Source organism: Eupeodes corollae, chromosome 2, assembly GCF_945859685.1.
Source record: "Eupeodes corollae chromosome 2, idEupCoro1.1, whole genome shotgun sequence".
NCBI classification, from domain to species: Eukaryota; Metazoa; Arthropoda; class Insecta; order Diptera; family Syrphidae; genus Eupeodes; species Eupeodes corollae.
This window is the reverse complement of record NC_079148.1, coordinates 14,565,837-14,577,647: the sequence shown is the minus strand read 5'-3', so window position 1 is coordinate 14,577,647 and position 11,811 is coordinate 14,565,837. Positions and strand designations below refer to the sequence as shown.

At 34.0% G+C, this 11,811-nt stretch overlaps 2 protein-coding genes across 2 annotated transcripts; both read right to left on the bottom strand.

Moving 5' to 3' along the window:
* Positions 1-1,209: 1,209 nt before the first annotated feature.
* LOC129944750 (uncharacterized) lies at positions 1,210-8,788 on the bottom strand. The gene is made up of 3 exons (XM_056054415.1): positions 8,501-8,788; positions 8,179-8,283; positions 1,210-1,534 (listed from the first exon to the last, which is right to left on the bottom strand). The coding sequence occupies exons 1-3, from the start codon at positions 8,680-8,682 to the stop codon at positions 1,210-1,212; spliced, it is 612 nt and encodes a 203-aa protein (XP_055910390.1). The 5' UTR covers positions 8,683-8,788.
* A 374-nt stretch (positions 8,789-9,162) lies between these two features.
* LOC129946108 (protein BUD31 homolog) lies at positions 9,163-9,922 on the bottom strand. Its single transcript, XM_056056149.1, has 2 exons — positions 9,687-9,922; positions 9,163-9,620 (listed from the first exon to the last, which is right to left on the bottom strand). The coding sequence occupies exons 1-2, from the start codon at positions 9,778-9,780 to the stop codon at positions 9,280-9,282; spliced, it is 435 nt and encodes a 144-aa protein (XP_055912124.1). The 5' UTR covers positions 9,781-9,922; the 3' UTR covers positions 9,163-9,279.
* Positions 9,923-11,811: the final 1,889 nt, after the last annotated feature.

The window sequence follows — 11,811 nt, the reverse complement described above, 5'->3', positions numbered from 1 at the left end:
AACATCGCTTTTACATTTCTTTCAATGTTTTGAAAATAGTCGATATTTTTGAAACGTGATTTAAACCTTACCATGAATCCAATTCTAGAGCCACCACCTTGTAATTCATTGACACAAAATTTAAAGTTTTTGATGCATTTATAGGCTTGTCTCAAACTGAATTGAATCTTAAATATTTAAGAAATCATAGTACGAGATCCTTTTCAAATGTCAGTGTACAATTTGCTTTTAAAATAAAACAAGAAAGGAATTGAATTTCCATAGTTGTCAAGGATGTTAAATAATTCACCAAAAAAAGACCACTAAACATAACATTCCTCAATCTTCTACTATCCTGATGTGTGTAGTGTACCAACATGTACAAAATGCAATGACAGACATGTCACACATAATATCCTTTAGCTTAGTTCTAGAACAAATGTAAATTGCCCTTACCCGCATAATGTCGTCCTTACCAAAGGACGCAATCTTATATGACAGCGATACATATTAGCTTAGCAATATTGTATACATTATACAAGTAGCAACAGAAACAGAAACACCAGAGTAAAATCCTTGTTAGACATCGTCACATGCATATACATAGCTGTGTATAGGTATATCTGCCAAACGAGGACTTTTCCAAACGCTAATGTTTGAACTAAGCATAAATCTTCTGTCAGCTTTCCCGCAGCGACCATCATCAGGCATCAGGCATGAGTGAGCGCTCGCTGGCAAGAATGGGTTTTTTGTGGGGTTGGCGTGTGGCATGTGGCATGAGTGCAAACAGGATCAGGAATCTGCAGGTGAATTTATCACGTTATATTGAACCAATTTTTACGAGCCAGCAGGTGGTGGTAGTCTTGCAGTCATATGGGTGTCGTTTTGAATGAGCATTGGCATCATCACCACCATACCAAACCTACCAATGACGCGAGCACCACACATTGTCGTCGTCGTTGGTTTCGTCGTGGTTGTCGTCGTCGTCATCTCTGTTGAAGGATATGTGACCAAGAACAAGGACACCCCGAAGATGGATGGCATCATAAATTTTGCAGCGCAGCTCCTAGCTCCTCTACCTATAAGGACACGAAATGAAGGTTTGCATGTGTCCTTTTGTGTTATCGTTGAATTTAAACTATTAAACAGAATAAACATTCATGATAACATAGTCTTGAATTGAGTAGCTTTTCCTTAAGAACAAAATAACCTTCTTTGAAAAATCTACATTTATTTCTGGTTTGAAAATTCGTACAAAGATTTTTCAAAGTAATCTAATTCAGTCTTATTTGGTTGCAAATGGTTTTTGTATTCTAAAATCGATTTGATGTCATCGACATACAACATCGGTTTTAACCAAGTCAATTGATTTTGGATGTCTCGAAGAAATTTAAAAAAATCAGCATAGAACTCAATGTAGAAGTAAATTGGTTTACGTTCGTTATTGCCTTCAATAATTTGACTTGGCAAACTTGGATCGATGGTGTTTGTCAAAGCTTTGTCGAATGATTGGCACATTTGTTTCAAATCCTCCAATGATACTGACAATGTATAGCTGAAAATAAAGAAGAGTCAAATAAGAGAATTGAATAAATTGAGGGATTTTGAAAAAAGAAATAAATTGATTTCCATTTCGAATCTTAAAAATTTAATCAGAAAATGAAAATATTTTCAACTTCAACAATCAATGAAGAACATTTCAAGGTTTTGCCAGGTTTAGACAACATTAAGGACTTCATTTGCATTCAACTGCGTTCTTTGAAAGTGAATTTTGACCAAGACCTATAGTTAGTTTTTCAGTTGTCATGAATTTCAATTTGAAAACTATACTTCACAAACATCTACCTTAAGTTCAGAATACAAAAAGTATCAAAAACATTATTGTCTACAAAAAACTCCTTACAGTCAAGCTACAAGCCCATCACAACTTGAATTTCTAATTGCTTTGTCAAATTGACAAGGAAATTAAAAAAAATATTAAATGGAGTTCTGCAGAAAATAAATAAATCATAGCGTAATAAAGTTCAGCTTTTAGTTGCATAAAAAACATGATCAACTGTCATTTTTACATGAGTAGACTTGACTTGATAGTTAGGGAGATTTTTCTTGACAAACTTTTCAGTCAACTTTTCAATAAAGTTGCCTTAATTGAAAGGTAATTTTTTGGCAGCTTGCCAATCAGATATTAGAAACTTGCCTAACTATCAAGTCCCTTATGTCGTCGGAACCTGCCCATTCTTTGCATTCACTTGAAGTCTTTGAATTCTTTTTATTTTTGCATTCTGTAGTGAAATTTCACTACACACATTTAAAGTTTTTAAAATCTCAGTGTGTGAATTCGAAAAGCGGTAAGCGACGCGACGCCTAAAACTGTTGTGCGAGGTGTATGGGCCACTTTAGAATAACGTGTGTTGTGTAGTCACTAACGAAAACAAAGGCTTCAATTGAATGCAAAAACTTCACGTGAAGGCACAGACTTCAGAAGAATGCAAGGACTTCAAATAAAAGCAGGCATAAAGTCTCAAATGATTGCAATCATTAGGTGAAGCCAATGAATGTTATAGATTGAAATCTTTCACAAGCCTACCGTGTGGTTTGAAATGTTATTAATTTAAAACGGCATTCAGGGTGGACTTTAGTAACATTCGTGGTTTAAGAAAGAATTGCTCTGCCACATATGTCCACACTGCATCAAACAGGCCAGCTGTTTTGGCATTGAGTGAAACTCAAATAGATGAAGATTCCAATCATTCAGAATTCAATCCAAATGGGTATAACTTGGTACCATAATTTTTTCCTTATCATGGATAAGCCGTATATATAAGAAATTATGTTGCATACCAACTTCAGCCACAATATGGTTTGTGCTCTAACACAAACTTTAACTTCATGTGGTTTAAATTCACGGTAAATAAACACATCATCCACACATGTCTTTTATATCGAAGAAATAAGCTTTTAACGAATTTGATGCTGTGTCTGACTCCATTCAAAGAATTGTTGCCCATTATCCTCACACTGAAATCGTCATTGCGGGTGATTTCAATGTACACCATTCTTCTTGGCTTAGTTGTTCTGGCCAGTCAACACCGGAAGGAAGGTATGTTGAGATCTTTGCTGAGTTAAATCAATTAACTCAGCTTGTCGATGAGCCAAGTCGAATCCCTGACGTTGCAGGTCAATCCGCCAACACCCTAGACTTGTTTCTTACCTCTGACCCTAATAAATACACAATCAGTGTATTACCGCCTCTAGGTACATCAGACCATTGTATCGTATCTGCAAAATTCATATTCGTCATATTCGTTGAACCAAATTTTTGCATGATCAGAAATCATCCTCGGTTCCAACGCTCGTCCACAATGACACTCCCTATGTTAGCTCGATTGATTAAGCCAATTTGCTTGCAGTACAGTTTGCTGTCAATTCGGCGCTACCGGAAAGTGTCATGAGTCCTCATGTTCTTGAGAGCGTAAATGATCCTATGGGACGAATCTTCTTTCGCACTCGTGCAGTTGCAAGAGTACTGAAAGACCTTGACATACACAATTCCGCTGGCCCGGATAGTATCTCCCCAATTGATCTGAAGAGGTGTTTTTCATAGCTGGTAAAACCACTGCGTAAGCTTTTCCATCTCTTCTTCTCTACAGGACCCTTTCCGAGCGGATGGAAAAAAGCATTTGTCCAGCCTGTCCCTAAAAAATGCGAATCCTCCTCTCCCTTTAACTATCGTCCAATAGCACTCACGTCCCTTCTTTCCAAGGTCATGGAAACGCTGATTAATTATCAGCTCAAAAAATATCTCGAAGAATGACCGACAGTATGGTTTTCGTTGCAATAGGTCCACTAGTGATCTCATGGTTCATCTCACCGAACAGTGGAACAAATCTTTACATCGCTTTGGAGAAAGTAAGATTATTGCACTTGATATTTCAAAAGCATTTTATAGAGTTTGGCACCGAGCTCTCTTATCGAAAATGCGTGCTTTTGGTATTGATAAATTTCTTCTTCGTTGGATTAGAAATTACCTTTCTAACCGTTCAATGCTTACAAGTCTGAAATTCATAAAATAAATGCTGGTGTTCCCCAGGGCTCCGTTTTGTCTCCAAAACTCTTTTTATATTCATAAATGATCTTATCTCTGCCACTTCTAATCCATTAACCTGTTTTGCCGACGACAGTACCCTCAGCTTCTCTTACTCGTTTATAGATTCACATCTTTGTCCTTCGGATGTGGAACTTTAACATTAAACATTAAATTCTGATCTTGCCAGCATTGTACAATGGGGAATCAAAAACCGTGTAGAATTTAATGCTTCGAAAACTCTATGTGTCTCCTGTCGTTAAAGCGTAACACACAACCGATGCCACTATCTATGAGTGGCACTTGCATCCAAGAAACTAATCAACTGTCAGTACTTGGTATGTGTATCACAGATCACCTTTTATGGAACGATCATATATTTGATATTGCCAAAATTGCTGCCAGGTGCTTAGGATTTCTCCGACGGTGCAAGAAATTTCTTACTCCTTCTGATCTGATTTACAAAGCCTTCATCCCTCCAAAGATTGAATATATTTCGCATATCTGCCCCTAAAACAATTTTAAATCCCTTGGATAGAATACAAAAAAAGGCTTTCAAAATGAAAGGCGATAGAACTATAATCGAAACATTAACCTCGCTAGAACACCACCGCAATGTTTCATGCCTTTCGTTGTTTTATCGATATTTTTACAAACAATGTTCTGTCGAATTAGCCAGTTGCATTCCACCCCTTAAACAATTCAGCCGTAATACTCGCACTTCTAGGAATGCTCATCAGTTTACCCTTGAGCTCAATTTCGGGCGTACTGTCAAGTACAGAGATTCTTTCTTAAATCGCACATCAAGAATGTGGAATACTTTGGCCAACACTGTTTTTTCCTCCCATTTTGATGTTCAGAACTTTAAGACCAATGTGCACCGGTATGTCTTTTTAAATCCTTCCCTGTTTTCCTAATGCTGGCACTGTGTTTAAATATAAACATATAAGGGGTACTAATAACCCTCTGAGTGCCTGTAAAGTATTAAAAAAAAAGCAGGGCATTAGTTGTTGAATAGCTCCTCTGAATAGCTCCTCTGAATAGCTACTCTGAATAGCTACTCTGAATAGCTCCTCTGAATACTGTTCTGCAGTACTCATAGATTCTCCGTTTTATTAATATCACCCATTAAAGAAAACTTTGCAATAAAAACTTTGCATAAAAACTGTAGGTGTCCCCTACATAACTAGCATGCAAGAATAATTAAGACTTACAATCCACTAATATGTGGTAATCTGCGAGTTGCTGCAAAACAATTCAAAATAAATTTTTTGTTAACAAGACTAGACACCAAGTTTTTAAAATGTTTAAAAACTCCTTTTAAAACGGTTTTTTTTAAATTTGAGTAGATAGTTAAAATCCAAAGTATTTAGAACTTATTTTTCATAACCGTGAAAGTTCTAAAAAAACGCATTTAAAAAAGCTTAAAATGTGTCTAACATACAGAAAGTGGCAACCCAAACGTCTTGGACACACATTTTTGTAATCAGGGGAAATTTTCTGATATTTTGGTACATTATTATTTTGGTTTCTTTATAGGAAAAAAGTTATCATGGTTTGAAGTTCAAAGAAAGCTGATTTTTTTCCTGATTTGTTGATGTATCATTCAGGTGGCATTTTCCAACACTCAACCTCGACCAAGGCTAAAAAAACCTGTGAGGCAGTTGGATTGGATATAATGGAGCATTCAACTTCACTACACAATCAAAATTTGCTAAACTCTACCAACTTGCTGCAGGCTCTTAGACTATAAGAAAAATATTTCTATAACATTTTTAACTTCCCATAGGAAGTTATTGTAATTGGTCCGATTAGTTGAATTTGTGATAAAAACATTTCTCACCAAAAAATATTTGTGTCACAATTTGAAAATGATATTGCCTCCAGAATATTTGCTTGCAACGAAGAATAACATCGATTTAACAGTTTTCTTAGAAGAAATAAAAACCTAAACAAAATTTACTAATGGTTGATAAAAATTGATTTTCGAGTCGAATACCTTGACAAACACAAGATATTGCTTAAATTGTTTGTATCTCTCAAAACTATTAAATAGACAATTCGACAGATAGGCACAAATGGCAAGTGATTAGATTTGAAAAACCTATCCTCTTGGTTGGTAAGGATCAACGGCAAAAAGACACACAATACCAATTTTTTCTTGACTAACAAACACCAAACTTTGTAGCAAGCTGAAGTTTCATTATTCCAACTATAATTCTATTTATTTTCAAGCCTCTGAATGCGGGGCCAACATTTCAAACAGATTATAGAAATTTACAGGCGTTTAACAACCGTTTTCTTATCATCCTATTATTGAGCTGCTCCAAAACTAATTTTACGTCAAAACTCATTTTAAAGGATTTGTATTCGATTTGTTGTGACGTCCCGATGAATCACTTAACCCAAGTGGCAGGAAATTGAAATTACGTGAATCCATAGTTTTTTGAGGTATTGGGCAGGTTCAGGTGACATAAGTGACTCGAAAGTAAGGCAAGCTGCCAAAAAAATGCCTTCTATTTAAGGCAACTTTATTGGAAAGTTGTCTGGAAAGTAAAACAAGAAAAATCTCCCTAACTATCAAGTCAAGTCAACTTATTTCAAAATGACAACTGATCATGTTCTTTTATTCAAGTGAAAGCTTTACTACTTTATAATTTACTTCCCATAGGAAGTTATTGTAATGGGTCCGATTTGTCAAATTGAAAATTATGACAGTTCTCGACGTTTCAAGGTCCTTAGAGTCGAAATAAAAGATTTGTAGAAAGATGTCTGTGCATGCGTGTGTACGTACGTTCGTACATCCGTACGTTCGCGACGTTTTTTTCGTTGTCCATAGCTCAAGAACCAGAAGAGATATCGACTTAAAATAAATTTTGTTATACAGATAAAAAGGCAGAAAGATGCAGAAAGGGTTCTCAAGGAAATTGCGTATGCGGTTTCTTACCATAGCAGTTTAAAAAAAGGTGACAATCTTGGTTAACCCTTAATATCTTACGAACCAAACACCCTAGAGACTTTTATATAATATATTGTAACGTAGTTCCAAACAAGTATATTTTTTGAAGAAAAATCAATTAACGGTTTATTTGTTTTCGACTAAAACTCTATTTAACAAAACTAGATTGATTTTCAAACTAAACTATTTCTTTATATAAAAATATTGTTGGTAATTTTAATATTTTTAAGAATAATTCAACTGACAACTTTTTTAACCCAACATGAAAACCTACAAACTTTAAAGTAAGACCAAAAGACAGAAGGGATGGAAATTTATCAGTGTGGGTCGCATCCCATCCTCTTTTTTATTTATTTTTTGCAAAAGGGTTCCTTCTCAATTGAAAAAAGAAATTATACAATTTATTGTTAAGAACAACACACGTAGTGTGTTATTAACATTAAGAACGTCATTTTTGGTTGTATTTAATATTTTGAAAGAGGCATATTTTAAAAACCTGATTTTATAAATAAAATAAATTAGGTGCCGCAACAGCTCGTAAAGAACCAGAGCATAGTGACTTACAACACCGAACCATTCCTGTGTCGGGCCACTTCAAGGCTGGATGAGACCTACAGTGTATATGCTAAAAAAAAACGTCTTATTTGAGAAACCACTGTTTATGGCACGAATTACTCTTGCAGGATCTGACACTAGGATCTGGGTACTACAACCTGATGTGATTCCGAATTCTGGACACAGTTTAATCCTTTTAAAAAGAAAAAGAAATAAAATTTTACCGACCCGTATATCGGCAATCAGGATCTGGTTCTAGTCCTTTTCAACAAGTCTCTTCAAATATTGCAATGGTAAGCCGAAAGTCCTCCACTTTCACACCAATGCTTCGGCGTAAACCACTAGAGATTTGATTTGCTATATTGAGAGGTGTATGTCGGACCCGATAGAATATGCAAGCTGGTTCCTTTTCGCTTCTGTGTTACCTACCAGCTGAGTCTGTGTCACACTATTTGTATAGAGTCAACTCGCGTACTGTTTTAGGATCCATATACACTTTTTTAATAACACTTTCAGGTTTACATACTCATTGAAATTTCAATTTCTATCATATTTGGCAAAAATGACGGTTCTTGGATTATAAGGTACAAGAATGACTTACTTTGATTTGTGGAGTTCTTTTCTTTTCAATTTAAAACCTGCACGTATTTCGCGTTCTTCTCGATCACATTGTTCCTGAGGATATGAACACATACACACAGCACCTCTAAAAATGTTTGTATAAATAAAAAAGTAATTGTTCAGAGGGCTATAAGAAGTCATTCGAAATGTTTCCCATCGTTAAAAAAGAGTCCAAAGTTATTAAGATTTAAATTTTTTAATTTTGTATGGCAAAATAATTGTCTTTCGAAATTTCGTCGATGGGAAAAGTTCCGAAGGATATTTAATTCACTGAAGCCCCATAATTAAGTTAAATTGTTAACCTCGTAAGAATTAAAAATCGCTGACTGATAACCCACATCGAATCAATTACATTGATTTGTACATCCAGATTGGTTTTGAACAATTCTAAATGTTTCTGAAATCCATCCTTTACTGCAAAAAGCAATTCTTGAAATGAACTTTCGGATTGAAAAAAACAATCTTCAGTTTTAGTATTTTTCATTTTGAAATGATTGAAATTTGAAAATTAAGTTTTGAAGAGAACTAACACAAAAAAATTAGAACAAGCGAATATTTTAAATCATAATCCTAAAACGTAGTTGTTACGTTTTATAAATGATCTTTTACAAGGAGTACACTGTAATTTCAAGCTGTCCATTGCAAATGCCTCGCGGAGTCAAAATATCTGGAGTGATTGGAATCGCATTCAGATTTGAACTTATTTATTTGCAACTTTATGTCCCATAAGGAATCTTCATCAACTAAGTATAATGAAAAGTATACGAACAAAAATTGAGAATAAGGTTTGATTTCGAGAAATATAAATTGGTCTTTTAAATCAGAACTCATTCCATTAACTCAACGTGGTACAAAGTCGACGGTCTATATATAAACAAGAATATTCGAATAATAGTGATGTTTTAGAGACATCCCCAACATGTCAAAAGCTCTGAAAAAAAGGAAAGAAAACAAATGCTCCAAGTAGGAATATAATCTTAATTAGCTAATTCGTTTATTAAATATTCTGTCCATATTAATAAATGAGAGAATTAATGTAAAAAAGAAGTTTAATTTGTTTGTTTTTATTTCTCAAATAAAACTATCCAGAACATCCACGACATCCACAATGCACACACTCGACAACACGTCCCTCTTCCAACTTCGACTTCGGCACTCTGCAAATGCAATTTGTGCCGAAATTTGTGTCTCTGGTTTGAATGCATCGCAGGCAACAAAGATTCTCATAGCCAGATTTCTTCCATTTGGCAATTAAATTGGGATCTGCGATCTTCTCCTTCAAGCAATACTCGTAGAGTTCACGACTAATGGCTTTGCGACGATAAAACAGATCATAGATATATCGTGACTTTTGATGGTGAATCTTGAATATTGGCCACAAGGATTCGTTGATACGTTTGCCTTCATGTGGTTCTGTCTCAGCTGCAATGCAAATAAATAAACATTTTTTCTTATTTAAGAACAATTGAATGTTTAGCATTTATTTACCTTCACGCATCTTTTGCTCTAATTCTTCCAATGTTGGTTCAATTAATTCCCAACCATCTGGAGGTGGTTTTCTGCTGCGTTTTACTTTGGGCATATTTGTTAAATTGTTCTTATTTACTTCAAAATGTCCGAAAGAATGAAATGAAAAATAGAAATTAAAGATTAAAGTAAAAATTATTTTTATAACAAACAACGGTCGTGGAAATTGAAGTAAGGAGAAGTAAAGTGACACTGACAGTGACAGCAGGTGTCAGTTTTGACATACTGCGTCCATTTTAATTGTGACTTAAATGAATATTCACAATGGATAATGCTGAATGACCTAGATGATAAGGGATCAGTTACATTGAAGTTTAAAGTAAACGAGACCGTTTTGTATCTGCGAGCAGTGTTTTTGGTGTCCTTAGATTGAATTTTCGTTGTTTTAAGCTCCAGAATCTATCAACTTGATTTTGACTTAAAAAAAAAGATAAATGTAATGGCCTTGATTTTTCAAATTGTAAATTTTGACATATATCGAAGTTAAAGTTATCAATAATCTAAATCCATGATTTTTCAAGACAAGTCTGTGCTTTCGTGTATCATACGTTCATCGACCTTATTTCAAAGAGAACATTGGAACTTTATTGACAAATCGTTCAGCCTGATTAACATTAACAGAAAGATACTTTCTTATAGAAATCTGCCATTGTAATTGTATAAAATTTTGACTGTTGACAAAAATTTCAACAGTTTTTTATAATTCAAGAAAACTGTCAATATTTTTAATACTTAACTATATCATTTATTTTTCATAACAAATATAATAAATTAAGTGGTGCAACGGTCCGTTGAGACCTAGGGCCTAGTGACTAACAACTCTTGATTGTTGTCAGGAATGGAGGGGACCTACATTTTTAAGCCGATAAGAAAACACTTATCATGACTAGAATTACTCCCGGAGGATTGGTCAAAAAATTTATTGGTGTAACTTTTTTAGCTCAGACATATCACGCGTTTTGTGTCTTTTTGTGTACGCTATTTAAGCTTTGACTAAAATAATTAGGCTAATAGAGTAAAAAAAACTAAGTTTGACTTACTTCACTATTGTTTTCTGATTGTGCATTCTAGAACTTTTGACAGTTAAGCTCAACAGTTTGTTTTATACCTAAAAAGTATGATATGAGCTCTAATCAAACTCTCCCTCCTTAAAACTCAAATTCTGAACTTAAAAAGAAATATGCCAAATGAATTTATTTCACGTAAAAATACTCGATTTATTGATACCAATAAATAAAAACACGTATAAGAAAACCAATTATATTGTTTTCACTTTTTATGTAAACCAAAACACTTATGGAAAATCTTCATATATACATATAATAAATGCTTAACTGAATAGAACACTCCTTTCATAAAAAGTGAAAAGTGCAAACATTCGTTATTAATATTAAACAACATTGACTGCTTGTAACCAACTTCGTTGTGGTGTTATCTATTCGAGCACTATTTAAGGTTCAGCGGAAATATTTAAAAACTTTTGGAACTTGATTTTTGTGATTCGTTTATTTTGTCAAATTTTGTAATAATACTTGTACTTGGTTTCTTTGAAAAACTAACTTGTTTATGCGTAAAAGCAACAAATGACGTTTTGAAATTAATTATAACTTTTGCCACTAAACGTAGAAGAGAGGAAGTGCAGGTAAATATGTAGGTGGAATCGTTTTAACGGTGATTTTCAAAGAGAATATGAATTGATCAGCAATCTAGCATTTCAATGTTGACAAAATATGCATTTTATGGGCTAAAAGTGTCTGATACACAAAAAACAAAAGTTTTCTTTTCGCAAGTTCTTAGCTTCTAACTAAATTTGTTATTTATCATTTGCTTGTATTTTTGCTAAGACTTTTAAGTGAGGAGTTTTCATACCAGTCAAGTTATTTAAAAAAAAAAAACTTTATTTGAAAAATGGTTTTTATATTAACAATTATCATACTATATTCACAAGTTAAATATGGTTTGGCCAGTGGCCGTCTACCAGATTGACAATGTATTTAAATTTAATTGTATAATTAACCTAGTTGTTTAATTTAAGTCTCCTTCAAGGATACGTTATCTATAGCGCAATGCGGTTGTAATATATTTA

Excerpts from the sequence above, each read along its gene's own strand:
- LOC129944750 (XM_056054415.1), bottom strand. The coding sequence starts at position 8,682 with ATGAAAAATACTAAAACTGAAGATTGTTTTTTTCAATCCGAAAGTTCA. Across the intron at positions 8,284-8,500 it reads CGATTTTTAATTCTTACGAG|AGGTGCTGTGTGTATGTGTT; the intron begins GTTAACAATTTA and ends AAACATTTTTAG. Across the intron at positions 1,535-8,178 it reads AAAGAACTCCACAAATCAAA|CTATACATTGTCAGTATCAT; the intron begins GTAAGTCATTCT and ends CTTTATTTTCAG.
- LOC129946108 (XM_056056149.1), bottom strand. The coding sequence starts at position 9,780 with ATGCCCAAAGTAAAACGCAGCAGAAAACCACCTCCAGATGGTTGGGAA. Across the intron at positions 9,621-9,686 it reads AGAGCAAAAGATGCGTGAAG|CTGAGACAGAACCACATGAA; the intron begins GTAAATAAATGC and ends TTTGCATTGCAG.